Source organism: Hemibagrus wyckioides, linkage group LG23 (assembly GCF_019097595.1).
Source record: "Hemibagrus wyckioides isolate EC202008001 linkage group LG23, SWU_Hwy_1.0, whole genome shotgun sequence".
Classification (NCBI taxonomy): Eukaryota; Metazoa; Chordata; class Actinopteri; order Siluriformes; family Bagridae; genus Hemibagrus; species Hemibagrus wyckioides.
This window is the reverse complement of record NC_080732.1, coordinates 14,521,745-14,540,014: the sequence shown is the minus strand read 5'-3', so window position 1 is coordinate 14,540,014 and position 18,270 is coordinate 14,521,745. Positions and strand designations below refer to the sequence as shown.

Sequence of the window (18,270 nt, the reverse complement as noted above, 5' to 3'; positions counted from 1 at the left end):
ATACCTATCTAGACTATTACGCTAACTAAATATCAAGTAACCGGCTAACCTGGATTGTAAGACTCATGGGACTGCTCAGTTTCATAGAATAGTGGCAAAGACAGGGACACTTTGCCTCTTGCAGCCTGAACACACTCGGGTTACACAACCCTTGCTTGAATTACCTGCTTTGTCCATGGCGAACAATTGAGCAAACACTCTATAGAGCCCTAACTTCCATCCTTTTTCAACAGTACACCCTCTCCACCATCCTTCATTGCAGACGATATGCAATACCACCTATCTAGGTAACGTTTGTTGCAAGGATGTGGCGAGTCTGGGCCTGCGGTAATCCTGCTCAAAATAAAGATTTGACAAAAAATGGAATGGCCTGGGAAAACCCTTCACATTTTCATTTGCATCTGTTAAGCAGAACGGTGACATGTGATGTGTTTTTCCAAACCGTCACACTTCCTCGACTCTGCTCGCAAACATTTCCATGTTTGCCGCTATACGCTTGTGTCCGGCACAACCGCATTGCACTACTAAGCTAAGAAAAACCCAAAAGTAAAGCTAAGGACTACTCAAGATAATCGACTCTAGAAGAGTTCTAGGTTTCTTTGGGGATCTATGGCCAGGCACCTGGAGCCGTTTGCACAGGGCGCGCAGATCTTCAGTGTTTAGTGCATCGATCCGGCGGTGGTGTTCGCTCAGTGACACTACCTGGTACAGAGATAGGAAGGGGGGGGGGGAAGAAGCCACAGCTGAGCATGGAGAGAGAGCGAGCACAGTAGTGAGCATGGAGTGTGAAAGCAATGTGTGGAGACTGCAGCCTTCACCGAAATCACTGTTCAAAACGAATATCCTTATTGCCGACACAAAAAAACAGGGATGCTTTGACTAAATCTAAAATGTGAGCAAGTGTTTTGCATGGCTGTGTGAGCTGTTTCTCAATAAACCATCTTAAGATAATATGGCCTTCGTAAAAGAGGAGGGGAAGAAAGAGTAGAAGAGGAAGAAGAAGAAAAAAAAAAACAGGGTTCTGCTTAATTTAATTGTTTTATTAGCTGCGTTTGTTGCCAGGCTACCTTTGGTCTGGTGGATAGTTATCGGTGCTAAAATTAGCTTTGTTAACTGTACAGAGACTGTTGCTATGTCAAGGCTTTACAAAACTGCCTAAACAAGACACATTAACGGCAAGCAGCGCCGTTTTAGGTCGAATGCACGTGGAAAAATGCTGCGTATTTCACTAGGAAACAGGATTTAACAGGGTAGTAATGTCACATCACCCCCTAAAGCACAGGTACAAATCGCTCAGAGGCACTGGTAAACCTGTTCACATGCACTTAGACTGCATAAAAGAAGCATACAAGCCTAGCGTCTATTCTCATTTTTTCCCCCTCCACTTCATGTGGATAGAGAACACAAATATGCAAATACGGAGCCTCGGGTGGTTAAACAGTATTTGTATACTAGCGATCAGGAGAAGAAATGTGAAGAAAAGCCAAATTTGAGCAAGATGAGTGAGCAAGAATATCAAGAACTGGCAGGAAGATTTGACCCAGCAGTGATTCCCTGTAGCAGCAGAGATTTAGTCTAATAGAATGACTCATTTTTACTGCAAACTCGGTCTTGGATGATCCAGCTCTGGAACTTATCCCAAAAAAATTATTCCTTCAAAACTAAGCCACAGAATTTGTCATTTTTCTCATAACAGTATATCTTCTTTATTTTTTCCTTTCAGGGTCAGTCAGCACTTAGAGAGAGCAGACATCGGCGCTCAAATCACATCTGGCCTTATGACTAAACGTGTTAGTGGTCAATGATAGTAGTTTGGATAATAAGAGATCAAACATGAAGCTTTGGATGGCCAAGAGACTCAAACTGGTTATTGCAGTGAGTGATAAAATCTGAGCATTCCTACCGGACACATACAGGAAACATTACCAGAAACTAAAACGTTAAATATCAGATTGTGGATCACGGACGTATAAGGGTGAGAGATTACATTTTTTTCCTGAATGGCTCTCTAAAACTTTTAGCACATTGTACTGAATACTGACTAACACGGAAAAGACTACTGGTACATGTCAGAGAACTACTGTATCCCAGGGGACAGGAAATTAGGTTGTCATAAAAAGGCAAACTATGTTCGAATAGATTACAAGAGCACGCTTCTTATAATAACATTTCTCGCAAATCCAAATTATACGGATTACAGGATTACTAGACAGTAATCTTCTTGTTATATGACAGACAGAGATCATGCTGTCCTTCCCTTTAAATACACACGTTGCCAAAAGTTTTGGGACACCCCTCCAAATCACTGAATTCAGGTGTTGTTTTTCAGGGGTTGGGCTCAGCCCCTTAGTTCCAGTGAAAGGAACTCTTAATGCTTCAGCATACCAAGACATTTTGGACAATTTCATGCTTCCAACTTTGTGGGAACAGTTTGGGGATGACCCCTTCCTGTTCCAACATGACTGTGCACCAGTGCACAAAGCAAGGTCCATAAAGACATTGTTGAGCGAGTTTGGTGTGGAGGAACTTGACTGGCCTGAACAGAGTCCTGACCTCAAACCCACAGAACACCTTTGGGATGAATTAGAGCGGAGAATTGGAGCCAGACCTTCTCATCCAACATCAGTGCCTGACCTCACAAATGCGCTTCTAGAGGAATGGTCAAAAATTCCCATAAACACACTCCTAAACCTTGTGGAAATCCTTCCCAGAAGAGCTAAAGCTGTTATAGCGGCAAAGTGTGGGCCAAGTCCATATTACATTCACGTGCATGTAAAGGCAAATGTCCCAAAACTTTTGCCAATATAGTGTATGTACTCTGACTGCTGTGTTCTCAGAGCAGAACTAGACACAGACCCGGCCCTCTGAGGTTCTGAGTCGTGTTTGTTCTACTTCATTAATTCAGTTCATTTCTTCCAAACCTGTAGGTTTAGCTGCTGTGCGCAATATAGTTAACCTCAAACATACTTTCTTTAATGACAGTGCATACCAGAGCAAGCCCAAACCTCTGGGCAAATAATTTTCTCTCTCTCTCACACACACACACACACACAAATGTTTAGGTTTTAAAGGTACAATGAAAATGATCATGAGGATAATAATGCCTGCACTCAGCACAGGTCATTACACTGCAGAACAATGTAATCAGGCTATAATATAAGCAGAAAATAATCATGTATGATGAATATCCATCATCGACTCCAGAAAATGTACAGTGTACAACACTATAAATTCGGCATGCTCGAAAATAAACCAACAGAATATCAAGTGTGAGGGGGAATAAAACTGAGTTGTACCCTTTTTCAACCGTGGAGGATTTCTCGCTGCTATTTCCACCGGCACCTGTCAGCTTTAACAAGGATATTCCACAAGACGAGATGCTGTGTATTTTAGGGAGTTACACCGTCCACGTCTAAGCCGAGGATGACCATCGGTACAACCAGTAGGATTACCGCCGAGAGTTGTCGGACACGTCTGAACGGCAGACGCGCATTGTGAGGCACGTATTCTGCTAACAAGCTGCTACTGTAGAGCAAGACACACTTCAGGGGGCGCGGCATATACGTTATAGAGAGCATTTGATTGGACAAACACGAGACAGGTACAGGATGAAATCATCAAAATAGCTGAATCTATTGTGCTGACAACCAAACAAATCGAAATGAGAATCTTTATAAAATTATACTTTCTAGTGTCCAACTCATCACATGAGAACTCCTTTCTTAGTCCTGGCCTTTGTGCACTCTGTGTATCAATGTCAATTCAATTGTATAGCACCTTTTACAACAGACATTGTCTCAAAGCAGCTTTACAAAAGTAGAGAAACAGTAGGGGGGGAAAAACATTATTTTATCCCAAAGAGAAAGCCTGAGGTGACGGTGGTGATGAAAAACCCCCTGAGAAGATATGAGGAAGACACCTTGAGAGGAACCAGACTCAGAAGGGAACCTCATCCTCATCTGGGTGACACTGGGCAGTGAATAATGCAAATAAATAACAGCAACCATGAGGAACTATTAGATCAGTGTAGTTTCTGAGTTCAATCACCCTCGTATCACAGCACCACAGAGGGAACCTGAAGACATAACCACTAACAGGTTTCCTCAGGAAACAGTAAATTAGAAGTGAGCACTTTAATGAATACCAAGCAAACCCCCTCTCAATCCGCCTCGTGAACTTGGTAGCTGGCTAAGCGTCCTAGCGCGCTAGCTAGTAGACTTTTCCAAATCCTTTCCTTCATCCGGCCAACAAACCACGAAGGACACGCGTGTAAGTTTAATACGGTGCGTTAGAAAGAGAGAAAGAAAAATAAACAAACACCACGTGGTGTGGATTTTTAATCCAGCATTAAACAACAATCACACCTGTCCCGAGTTCAACACAGGAGCGGGTGTTTACTAGGCGCGTGCAGCCAAACCCCCCCCACCCCATCCCGCCAAACAGCGACAAAAACACACTGCCACGTACATAGGTATACTTAGCGGTGAGCGGCTCCACTTCTTTCACCCTCTTGGAGAACATATCTTTTCAGGGTGAGGCGTGTTCCAACCCTCACATCCCAGCCGCTTCTAATCAATTACTCCAGTTTCGCCGAGCAACGCGCACACACACACACACACACACACTCACAAAACAAGCCCAACTCAACACGGGACTTTTTCTTGGAATATGATTGACACTATAACAACCAATGAAATTCCACATCGAGCACAATAACGTCTCGGATTGGCTCCGACAGAGACTGCGCCCGCCTATCACCCGTCTGACAGCACGCGCTCTTAAAGAGACAGCGCGCTTTTTTTTGTCTTCCCCACACACACACACACACACACACACACACACACACACACACAGAGAGCAACTTACAATTTTTATCTCATTTTATATTTTGTAGGGTTAAGGGCCTTGCTCAGGGGCAGCTTGGTGGACCTGGGATACAAACTCACAACCTTCTGATCAAGTCTAACACCTTAACCACTAAGTTGTAAGTACACACACACACACTATATATATATATATACACACACACACACTTTTGGCATAATTTAAATAAAAGCTATGTACAACACTAACCCTAATCTTTACCTTAATGACCAAAAGAAAACTTTTTTTCATTTTCTTAAATAAGTTTTTTAAAATCTGATATATAGGTATAAATATCAGATTTTCCTATCCTTGTGGACACACACACACACACGCAACCCAAAAGCTACGCTCAAAGATTATTTACTCATTTTATACATTATTAATAACTCACTACATTATCACAAGCCGAATCTAAACTAAGATTTGAAGTAAAACCCCAATAACAGCCTGCGAAATCTCGAAAAATCTTGTTTAACACTGACACCGAGGAGGGGAGGAAACTTTACTTATGCTAAACACAAGACTTTGTCCAGTGCCCAAGTCACAGAATGACAAATCAATCTTGCTTTGTTTCCTACATCATTGATTTACATTAAAATTTAAAGTGCTGCCTGAGTTGCAGTATCGCTTTCTTTCATAGGGTGGATTGGTTTCAGCATAGCTCACACCAGATTGCTGCACCACTATTTCCATGTAGGCATATGCCAGCTGCTTTTGACTACATCTTTTCATCCTTACACTCATCGCAGAGCAGCTCCAAAATAATCGACTCCCCGTTGTGGTTTTACAACAACAACAACAACGTGAACACGCTGAATTCAAGACACGAACACAATCTAAATATTTCCGTGTCTAAATATTTCTTGCTGTCAACCAACCAGGGGATTCAGCAAGCGGAGGATAACAGGATCAAACTGCTGTATGCAAACAGAGGAAACTGTAAGAAAAGGCAACAACGGCAGCTCCGCTCTCAAAGGTCCGAAGCTGCACCATCGTCCCTTTGTGGACGGACGAATGCCAGACCATAATCTTACTACTTCTGTAGTGTTCTCTTCATTTTCACAATATCCTGGCTAATCTACATGATAACATGTATAACCATTCACTGATTGTGATATTAGACCAACAACAGGACCTGATGATGTGATACAGATGTGTCTTCAATAAAAGGCTTCAATATACTCTTTACATCATATTCACATGCTAAAACCTAGATGTTGTTTTGCTCTGTCTAATCACCTGGCATGATTGGTGTCTAATCACCTGGCATGACCATCACCGATATGCTGCATGAATCTTCAGTCTGACGTAGAAATAAATTAACCCCTTGCATCACTTCATACCACACTGTGAGCAAACATCCATCCATCCATTATCTATACCTGCTTTATTCCTAATTAGGGTCATGGGGATCTGCTGGAGACTATCCCAGCACACATTGGGAGAAAGGCAAGGGTACAACCCTGGACAGGTCGCCAGTCCAGCACAGGGCCACATATAGACAGACCACCACACACCACACACTCTGAGCAAACAGTCTGATTCAAATGGCAAAAATAAATCCTTACATTAATTTTTTTTAAGCTCTTCTCACATTTATACCAGTCTCTGCACTCGTATTTATTGTCACACCAGCATGGTTTAAGTCAAAAAACACTCGTCTTTAAACCATGCCTTGGTTCTGGTGTACAACAGAGGAGCTCATGCGTCCAGTACATACATGAGCTGCTTTGTTCAAAGAAAACAGAACACAATCATGCAAAACACCAGCTTCAAGCTCACGGTAAAAAATAATCATGGGGGGGGCGGGGTAATTTACTGACCAAGTGTACAAACTAATTTCAGACAGATAAAGGTCAGACACAACAAAAGCTCTGACAACATAAGTGGGATGGCAAATGGGAGAGGAGGTGCGATGAAAACGTGAACGTTCCAGGCACCTAGAATACAGAAAACACAAACAGAACACAAAAGACACAGAGTGCAAAACACACAGTAATACGTGTATACGGCAAGTTCAAATCATCTCCACGTGGCAGCGCACAAGCAAAACGTACTAGTTAACGAACACAAACACGTGTTAACATCGCTGCAGAAAACAATTGAATCATGTCAAAATCAGATTGTTCAGAAAGCTTTAAGAGTGGAGCAAATTTAAAGGAAGGGGTCAGAAGAAAAGAGAGCTGATGGACAGAGGCTACCTCCCACTCCTTGGTTGAGGAGTCTGATGTCGTCTGCTCGCTGTCAGCTTCGGGTTCATCGATTTTTTTGACTACCATGAACCCGGGCTCGCGGCTGATGCTACCCATGCCATCGCCGAATGTCTCTGGACTCCAGTGCATGAAGAATAAGTAAAGATGGTCTGATCTACATGGACAGAGGACATAAGCCACATGAAGAACCATAAAATCATGAATAAAAAATGTAATTTAAGTGACTTTAAGCACTGTATTTATGTTGGACATAGACATGATTTGGGTATATAAGAAACTGCTAATCTCCTCAACAGCCTCTAGAGCTCTTCTCGCTATTTGGGGGCAGTTCTGCAGAATAAAACACTATGTTGATGAGCGAGGAAGAAGGTGGTTTGACCTCATAGGAGGGCTACGGCTACTCCAGAGCTCGATGCGATGTTCTGCAGTTCTACCTGAAGGATCAGTGTGTTATGTATTCTTAGACACTTTTCTGCTCAACACTGTTTATGAGTTATACATGCAATAACACTTGTGTACTTGTATTAGCCAGCACAATCTACAGCCAATCAAGAGCCGAGGTCAAAGCCCAGCGGCCAGGCCACAGACTGACGAACACTGGGTTCTTGTATTATATGAAAGGAAGCGATTCTCAGCGTGTCCTCGCATGACAAGAGACAAAAGCGGCATTGTAATGGCACCGACAAGCAGAACTGACGGCAAGGCTTCTGGAAATGACTTCTGGTGTAAAACGAACCACGCTTCAATTGAATTACATTGCTGCATACTTTGGTGTAATTTCCTAGCAACACACAGCTTATGGTTTTTAATGGGCTCTCAGGAGCTGCTTTGTACTGGGAATTAAAAGTTGTTAAAAGCTGAGATTTAGGAAAACCTTATCTAATGAAGAGTTTTAAGCTTTCGGAAAAGTGGAGTAAATTACGCAAACAGAGGGACATTAAACCTCAGTGGCGAAGAGTTTCGAATCTATTCTACGGGTTTAAGTCCTGGGGCTTAAAAAATCCCTAATGTTTATCTATCAGGATATGAATCAAATCCCAGCTGAAATTCAAAAGATATTAATTTTCTGCGAAACCAGACTACATAAAACCTCAACCCCGAGCAAAAGTGAAGGAAGAATAATAAGTGAGGGCTGTGTCTGGTGCTAAGTCACCTCTCCTGTGGCACGGAGAACCAGTACTCGTGTTTACGATCGCGCTGGGCGTACTGCTGCATCGAGGCGCTGGCGTTGGACACAAAGGTCTTCTTCATGGCCTTGCCCACTCTCAGGCACAGAAACTTGTGAGACCTGGACAGCCGCCTCTCCCTGGACACAGCCGGACCTGAGACACACGGATGAGGGAATTGATTTCATGATAATAATAATCTGAAACAAGTGGGTCTGACATTTCATTCTGACAAATGACACACACCAGTAAAAATCGTTTTGGGATGGACAGTTCACGCTGTATCATCAAATCTACTTTGCTTTGATCACCATCAATGTCCTGACCGACATCATGGACTTCCATTAGCATGGCAACATACCCTTTGCTTACGTCAGGTAAGTATCACGGTGGTATGGAAGGCTGGTATATGAACATTTTTATCCAGTGAGAGAAAATAACCACGACATCAAGCAGGTATCCTATAGCAGATCTAGTATCAGTGCATACCTAGAGAAATTCCATATCAAAAATAAGGAAAGAAACTATTTCCAAAAGTATAGTTATAGGAAGTTGCCCCAATGTTCAGAGGAGTTTTCAGCAGAGTAGAAAACTGTAGACTGGTGAGCTTTTCTGCTCATCATGGTTGCAAAGAGATGTGTATGCACACTGCATAGATAAACAGCAATCGGAAATCTCTTTTCTTCCAAGCAGATCATGCTCAATGTACAAGACGGCCATTCACGTGCTTCTCTCACTCTGTACACAAGGACATATTCTTTTCTTAATGACCGTAAAAATTTAAATGGACATGATATGAGTGCACCGTCTTGCTCTTGTTTTCAGACCATCACATTGCCGAGACATGAGCAGTTCCCGTTAATACCCTCGAGGGACGAGGAGAGCGAGTTGTGAGGGAGATAAAGAGCTGGTTGTTACTGTGGCCACCCTTCAGTAACACCTAGGGCAGACACTGAGACGCCTGCAGAGGGTTAAGGTTAGGGCTGTGGATCACCGAACATGACAGCGACAGGGGAAACAGCGGAACAAGCATCATTGGAAATCAATCGCTGACTTCACTGTGTTTTAAGGACAAAACGGGTGACAGGTAATGCTTGTCTGATTTAAAGGAAACGCGGAGGGAAGTTTCTACGTTTAAATAATTTGCGAAGCGTCTCAGTGATTCAATAAACCTTTATAGATCGACCTTTTTAAACTGCATTTTTAAAGCTTCATCTAGCTTACATCAGACACCCAGAATTTGGAGGAAATTCTGAAATAGTAAAATCTACTTTACTTAATAAAATGAAGGTGGATCTGCTTGCTGGAAGATTTTCCCCCCCGTCTGGATTCTACCAGTCCTTTGTCTTTTCTCACTTAAAGTAAAAGTTCTCTCTCTGAAAGGGAAGCGATGATAAAACTGAACTCCTCCTTGAACGCCTATCGATGATAAAAAAAAAAAAACGCTAACACACCCTGAATATTAATTGCTAGCTCAAGATGGTGTTCGATTCAGGAAAAACTCCTCTTCTGTTACTCTTCTCTCCTCCTCAGTAGCCATGGCATCAGTCAGAACCTAACACAGACGCTGTAGTGGTACTGAACCTGCAGCCTTGAGTATATAGTGTGTTTTCTCCCACTGTGCTGATGCAGACTCGGCACCGGCTTAAGCCTTAGGGTTTTTTTTTCCCTTGTAACATGTCCATATCTTCAGGCAGACGAACAGAAGCATAGTTTAGTGGTTGGCTAAGAATTACAAAGCATTTGCAGGATTAAATTATAGAACTGTATTAGAAATGCTGTTAAAAGTGAAAAACTAGATCAGACCTGCCATGCACTGGTACAAAAGTATGAGCAAAACACTCTTTTAAAATATTCCCTCCTACTGGAAGGTCCTGAATATCCTGAAACACAAAAAATCTTATTTACACAGCTTTATTTTATCAAGTGCACATGATCTGACTTTCTATAAAACGGTCAGTCCATTCTGATAACCATCACTACAATAAATGTGCTACAGTAAATAAACAAAACAAAAAAAACCCCAAAGTATCTGTGACAGTCCTGGGCTTTGTAATCAACAACTAAATATTTCAACACAGTCCAGGTATATTAGCCAATCAGGAAACTTCTTGGCGAGGAAGCGATCCTGCCTGCATGCCAATTATTTTGCGCTTTCATGGCCAGCCCCATGCAGGTTAATGCAGTAGGAGACAGACCTAGGATTAGGGAGGAGTTATTGATACGGTTTATGGAAGTGATGGCATTGAGGGCTGATGTTTGATCAAATGTTTTGTACTGCTCCAAAGCACCGAAAAAGGCACATAAAAGTGAACATCTAATGCATTTCAGAGATGAAGAGATCTGAGACATACAGAGTTTGGAGACTGGTGCCAGCTCACTCTGCTGCTTGAAGGCTAATTTTGCCCAGTACGTTCTGGAGCAGTTTATTATCCTGTTAAATTAGTAAAGAACAAAACAGAGTGTGCTGTTGAATGAAAATATATATCGGTGACAACACCCATCATATGACGAGTATCAACTGGGGGCATGTGTTTCTTTCAAGGCATGTGAAACCAGCCAAATGTGTCTTTGTGAACCGCTGCTTTTCAATGGAAAAACTACCCTCTTCCACATTCAGGAGCTCACAGATACCCAGGATTGGCTGGAAAGCATGACCAATTTTGCTCCCTTGGCTCCGAGCCCAGGTCGTCTGTGTTATAGTCATGATTCAAACCCGCAATCTCTTGACAAAATGAGACGAGAGAATGACAAGCTGCACGTCTGAACTGTATGCAGTTACATTTCATGTTGTAAAGGTTAGTTTTTGCTATCCCTTAGATTACAATATTGCAGCATGATCTTATACACTATATTGGCAAAAGTGTTGGGACGTCTGCTTTTACATGCACATGAATGTAATATGGAGTTACTCCACCCTTTGCAGCTATAACAGCTTCAAATCCTCTGGGAAGGCTTTACACATGGGAATTTTTGACCATTCCTCTAGAAGCGCATTTGTGAGGTCAGGCACTGATGCTGGACGAGAAGGTCTGGCTCACAGTCTCCGCTATAATTCATCCTAAAAGTGTTGAGGTCAGGACTCTGTGAAGTTCCTCCACGCCACACTCGCTCATCCATGTCTTTATGGACGTTGCTTTGTGCACTGGTGTGCAGTCATGTTGGAACAGGAAAGGGTTCATCCCCAAACTGTTCCCATAAAGCTGGGAACAAAAATATCTTGGTATGCTGAATATTTTATACACCCTTGGCCATGGAAGTGATAGGAACACCTGAATTCAATGATTTGGAGGGGTGTCCCAAAACTTTTGCCAATACAGTGTATATTCTTAATATTGTAATCATCTGTCCTCCCAAAACCAGCCTGTGAGAAAGACTGTTATAAAGTTGGACACAGGAGTTTCCTTCCATACGTGTGTTACATAGACGTCTATGTGAATGATATGTTACTACAGAAACACTAACCTATTTAAACAAGTCCAATATTATAAACCTCTGATTTCAATTACAGCGCATTACCATACGCCTTCAGACGAATCAGAAAAACAATAAAAAACTAATATTATGCATCAAATAATATTTCATTAGTTTTAGCTTTTGTGGGGTTTTTTTATTGTTCCTGGATGAGTCCCTGCTTTTCTAACTAGGCAAAATAATTATAGATATTTAAGTATAAGTAGATCACTCTGATAATCTAATACTGAATTAGTATGTATCTGGCTTCTCTCCATCACTTTCTAATTTCGGCTATATTTGTTCCTTAAATAATTTGCAAACCTTCTAAATTTATTTCCTATTACCGAGTACATCACCAAAATCTAAGCGCAGTCCAAATAAGGTCAACGCACCCTCCATAGGTCATTAATCAGGATAAGACGCTTTTAAGCCGAAGTCTGCGGTGATCGGAGGGATAAAAACAGAGATTTCCATGTATGTTTGCTTAATAGCTTATGAGAAGGTCAACTCTGCGGGAGATGAATGGCCGTCCGGCGGAGCCGTACCACACGCAGGCAAAGAGAGCTTAATCTACTTAGACAACATTATACTGCCAGAGCCCATTCATTTACAGTGCCCTAATCAGGTGTGTAATTCCACTTGGTTCTTGGAGTTCTGTGCAGGATCGTGTTTGCTGCATGGTTCTGGATGAAGTGAATAAAATAATAAACCCACTCATCATGAGGATGGAAAGAAGCTGTGGCTCCGGAAGCGACCAGCCAAGCACCAAACACTCAAGCTTTACTGCTTTATATGCGGACATATTTTCAGCCATGTATTCGATACAGATTCGATATGTCCGGATACTGAACAATACATTCAACAGACTGCATAAGAAAGTCCTGAAATACTGCATAAATATATTGGGTCAACATCTTTCCCTATTTTCTCCTTAGTGTGTTTCTTTCAGCAGTGTCATCCTTTCCACAAAGTGAGCATGGGGAAATTTCTCCCAGCCACGGATGACTGGGGCATTGTCAGGATCTGAACCCATTCTCCTGACAAACACTTTTCAGCCATTCAAGAGCCAAGCAATTTTTTATTACACTTTTGGAATTACATGAACGTCATCTCGAATAATGAACAGCTTCATCAGTAGCGATTTGCTATAAAGAACATATAAATTATGTATTCGTGTTCTAATACTTATTAATTTAGACCCTAGTTAGGTTTAACGGTCATCTGGATAATTAACCTCGTTAAGGCAAAACTTCAGGGTTTTGACATTTCAGTGATGTGTGCAAACAAGACCAGAATTATAAACGTGTCCAAGAACAGAAGTAGCACTACAGCTCTTAATATCTGTCTAAACTATGTTATTTGCCCCCAGGCGCTGTTGGTGTGAGGCCACCTGTGTGTGCTGTTGTTGTTTTTGAGAGATTCTCACTTATCGTGCTGAAGGTTAGCGTATGGCTCTGAACTAGCCGAGCGCGTTCAAAGCGTCTCAAAGCGGCTATCGGCAGCTCCCGGCAGCTTCGGACAGGCTCGCTGTGATGCTGAGACGTTCAGAGCACGTTGCTGTAATGGATTCAGCCCCGCTTCCCTAGGCACTAAATGGTTTTATAATTAATATGCATCTCTTGGAATGTAGGTTCTGCTTCGTAAATCCCAGAAGAGGCACTGGAATCAAAAATCTTTTTCTATTGCGATGTGCAGAAGCCAGATGAAATAATCAAAACCTAAGCATGTGGAATGTTACACATTATAAGAGATACAATATTACATAACAGAACCACATTAAGCCTTACCCTCTGCTGAGCCCTGTCTCTGACTGCCTTTGCCTGATGCAGTCTCTTTCTGTGTGTGCTGTGCATTTTCTCGCTGCTCCTTGGCCTGTTGCATAGTGTGACTCTTCCACATCTTTCTCAGCTCCTCCACGTCAGTTTCCGAGTCCCGCTTGCCGTCTTGGGTGGTTTTAGCCTCATCTGGGTCACGTTCCTGATCTGTGACCCCCGTGGCAGTGGAACTCTGGAAAGGTGTGGCTTGTGGCTGGTGCTGTTGTTGGTCCCTGCTGGTTGGTGTGCTTAGCTGCTCCTGGCTTTTAGGCTCATCTGAAGCGCTGGTGGCTTCTCCACCTGTGTTTCCCCCTGAACTTTCTTCTTCCTTGTCCTTGGGTTTTGCCTCTTCCTCTGGGTCATGCTTGACTGTGTGAACGGATTCAGAAGACGACTGGTCCTCGCCCTGGAGCTGCTGGGTGGACGACGGCTGCTCCTCGCGGATAGGTGAGAGCTCAGGCTCGGTGAACACATCCTCGGAGAGAGAGGCGTCTGTGCTTCGTGGAGCTGTGCTGCCGCTGTCATATGCCTCCCTCAGACGCAGTTCTGCGTGATGAGCGGGCCCTGAGAGCCATGCATCGATGTCCCTGCAAGCACAAACCATACTGATTTCCATACAGTGACATTTTCTGAATGTACGATATGACTGCTAAGGTACATAGTGATGGTTAAAGTGATATTATAAGAGACTGCAGAGCTCAGACAAACTATAAAAGAGTACAGAGTAATATTCCCGACATGCAAATGTCACATGATGTCTTTATTACGGTCTAAAGGCTGAATTGTGCTTGATCTTAACCACATGTACACAAGATGGCTGTGTCTGTTCTGCCGTTGTTTGGTGCATTGCTTGTAAAGATCCTTACATGTCTGCATGCTGTAATGCCAATGAAAACAGCAGACTCTGTATAGCATCATACGATGTGACCTCTCATATAGCTCTCAAACCTAACTGAAGCTCTGCTGTTGTGTACTAAGATTCAGATACATATACTAGTCATGTCTGACATGACGTCTAGCAGACGTTGCTTTTAATCTTCCAGATTAGATGATCCTGCAAAGAAAATATATTCACATGTTGCTACATTAATGCACACATAGAGTCAAACATCCAGCATCACTCGACATTATGTGCATGTCTAGTCTGGTCTTGTTCACTCTCATTCCCTTTACTTTTAATACGAATTGCTCAGATGTGCACAGTCATTTTGTTGGACGAGGGAATCGACAACAATAAGGGAAGCGACAACAATAAGAGCAGTGCTGGCATTGGTTGAGGCTCATCTTCCATCCCTAACCAACACCACCCACCAGACTTTGAAGTGCTAGACAGTATGGTAACAAATCTGCTATCCTACATTTCGCTCAATATTTCCAACGCCAAGTGACCCACCGCATAACAAAATACCAGTGCTGCATTTGCTCATCTTTGATTTGAAGGTACCGGGAGCTTTCTTCGCATATCCCATCCTTAGGGGTTGGGGTCAGAGCGCCATGGTACAGCGCCCCTGGAGAAGGGTAGGTTGGGGGCCTCGCTTAAGGGCCCAATGGTGGCCCTTACGCTGGGCCTTGAACCCAGATCTCCCGGTCAACGACCCAAAGCTGTAACCACTTGAGCTACCACCGTGCCCCCACACTAAATACATACCTCATACGGTGCTGTATAGGATGCTTGGGAGGGAACCAGAGATCCAGACTCAGAAAATGTTATCACTGAATTTGCACTAAACATTATCTCTGACCCATCACATGGTCAAATTCTGACATTTCTTCCATACATAGTCCTGAAACATTAATTTTAATATTACAACTATCAAGCAATATCATATATATAACAAGCAGTTCACATTTGTAAGGGAGCAGGATGTTTTGCCACATCGTTCATTCTTATTCATATTAGAATCATTCATCATTCATATTATTCAGATATTCTATATATGTTGTATTTTTAAATAAAAGTTTTAGTAATCTATTTAACATTTCATAAGGAAGTTGTTTTATATATTATTTTAGGTCTCCCGAAAGAATCCAGAGAAAATAAACATTTCTTGGCTAATATTTTTAATATCGTGTAATTAGTTTAGCGTTTGGAAATGACATGTAATACCTCAGCTTTAATGAATACTTCAAAAAGAACAGCAGGAAAACAAGGGGGGGGGGATGTCCTCCATAAATTATTGATAAGAGGACATAAACATCCAGGCAGGCGTAAAGGCTGCTAAAATCATTAACTTCTTATTACAAAACAAAATGGGTGATCAAAACGTAGGCGGCTGAAAGTGTGCTTCATTGACCTTGGAGCACAAATCCCATTTCCTGTATCATCAGGCTGGACGATGAATATCTGAGGCAATTTTACGGTCACAAAGTCGCAACGTTTTCTTTTTCCATATCGGAAATGTCACGCCGGTGTTTGGGCGTGATGAATGAAGTGGGTTTCAATGTGATTTGTCTGGTTCTTGGACATTTAAAAAACAAACAAACAAACAAACAAATATATAAATAAACAGCTGTATGATTCTCCACGACAGTACTGGGTCAGAAACATAATAGACAAATGGATGTATTAGTACAATATGCTATCGCTATATTGCGTCACTAAACAATCAACGGATTCATTCTTTGAAACAAAAATTCATTTATTTACGTGGGCAAGGTTTCACGGATCTTGCTGTCCGTGATCTCCCGATACACGGCTGCAGACTGCACCTCCTCCAGCGGGCACATGATGCCGTACTCCTCGCAGCCACGCTCCTGCACCAGCGGGTCCGTCCGGTGAGGATCGAACATGATGTTGTTGGGTGTCACCAGCAACACCCCACTTACAGCCCCCTGGAGAAACGGTGACATTTCAGAAACCGTGCAACAGTTTGAACAGTGGAATTTTTATACAACGTTTCTCACTGAGCAGAACTTGGAGAGCATGAGCCAAACACTAAGGGAATAAATCAGTTCGATATTACTCAGACGAGACAGTAGGAAATTTCCTGAGGGGACTGCGTCTGTATTGGAAACAGCTGCTGAACTTTTACGTTTCTTGGAAGAAAAAAAAAAAAAAAGGAATCGCTGTCATGTGGCACCCTGAGAGTCTTATCAATTCTAGAGGAGAACAAACCGTCAAGACGCTTATTACAAGTGTATGAATTATGTCTGAGTGTCTAATTGGAGAAGACCAAGAGCGCTGACTCGCCTTGCCATCTGTGATGTACTTGCAGTTGATTTTGAGGAACTTCTCGGTAAGCGCCTCCTCCTCCTCCGAGGTGGAGGAGACGATGCGGGAGTGGCGAAGAGCTGAGAAAGCCGGAGGTGCCGAGGCTGGGGTGTCCGAGCGAGGACCTCCATCAGAGTCCTGAAAGAGAATCAAGTCAGAAACATCTCTGATTCACACACAGACGCTTTACTCCCCTGTAACCCTGGAGTTATTCTCCACGTATATTAACATCTCAATTACCACACAGAACCCTTTCTGTGGATCGTTCCATGTTTATATAACGCCATCTTTTACGTTTATCTTAAATCTGCAGGTCATATGTACTGTACAGTTACCTATAATATCCTGTGCTTATTGTATTACGCTGCATCCTATTACGACTGTACTTATAAACATCACTCGTCTTTATAGTTATACTCGTCACGGTTTAATCCACGGCGATAAAAGCAAGTTCACAGATGCTCTGTTGAGGATTACCTCCTGAATATGTAATGACTGTTAATGACTAAACAGCCTATTAAAACAGCTAAACTGGTTTCAAAGTAATCAAATGAGGTGATCAGTAACTAACAAGCTCAAATTTGCAACTAGTGCAAGTGAAGCGCTCCCACGGTGCACATTAAATCCCCGTGAAAGTGTACGTTCAGACGTGTGAATCCGCATGACGGTTTTGGGAAATAGAGGCAAGGGGCAGGCAACTTAAGTCTTTACAGTTTTATAGACTCTCTTACATCAAGTTAATGTGACGGTTAGCGGAAGAAAGAGCTGGAGGAAACAAGAAACGATATTTCTTGCTTTTGCGAGGAAGAAAAGAACTTGTGTATTTTGTTCTTACGGGCATCCGGGGGGCAAGAAAGCAGAACAAGGGTCATGAATAAAGGACGAAAAACAGTTTTGCCTGCGAGTAGTAATCTATGTGGAATGAATCATCCTAATGCACAGGAAAATATGTTTTCTTTGCTAAAAGAAGCATGGGGAGCTCTTAAAAAAAGCGATATCTTGCATATCTGCAGAGCCGTTATGCGTTTTTTATTTGCCTATGTACGTGTGGTAATGAAAATGACAAGTCACGTTGCTCTTGTTTTTTTTTTTTTAACTGGACCTTCCCAAGGCACCACATAAGAAATCTTCTCTGTTCCCTGGTTTCACAGGAAGCGCATGCATGTGAATGCTGATAAAGAATTAAAAACCAGCCTCCAAAACATGGATTTGCTATTCAACTCTTGTAAGCTCAGGGACTGAGAGCTGTGTGTGTGTGTGTGAGCGTTGGAGGAGCAGAGATCACCCAGCGCAGACGCCACGGCCAGATAGTGGGCAGCATGGTCTGCTTCAAAGGAGACCTCTGGCCCACGGCTGTCTGCTGCACTCTGATACACACTCCCACAGCTCCACACACACGCGCGCTTCTATTCTTTTTGGAGGAATCAAACCCGACACACAAAAGTTAGTGGAACTGGCTATGAAACATAATTCTACTTTGAATCTTACTAGTCTTCTGGGTAAGAGTCTGATTGGCTGGATTTTCAGGAAAAAACTGAAACGAC

General features: G+C 42.6%; 1 protein-coding gene across 4 annotated transcripts in view; it reads right to left on the bottom strand.

Annotated features, from left to right (window-relative positions):
• oxr1a (oxidation resistance 1a) overlaps positions 1-18,270 on the bottom strand; it is a 179,802-nt gene that overhangs the window by 5,350 nt on the left and 156,182 nt on the right. For 3 of the 4 annotated variants that reach the window (XM_058376861.1, XM_058376858.1, XM_058376859.1), the window contains 6 exons: positions 16,706-16,864; positions 16,163-16,347; positions 13,489-14,102; positions 8,233-8,401; positions 7,068-7,233; positions 622-702 (listed from right to left, as the gene is read on the bottom strand). In XM_058376861.1, the coding sequence (XP_058232844.1) occupies positions 622-702; positions 7,068-7,233; positions 8,233-8,401; positions 13,489-14,102; positions 16,163-16,347; positions 16,706-16,864 (1,374 nt within the window). The remainder of the gene's footprint in view (positions 1-621; positions 703-7,067; positions 7,234-8,232; positions 8,402-13,488; positions 14,103-16,162; positions 16,348-16,705; positions 16,865-18,270) is intronic. The other variant, XM_058376860.1, reaches the window with a different exon arrangement.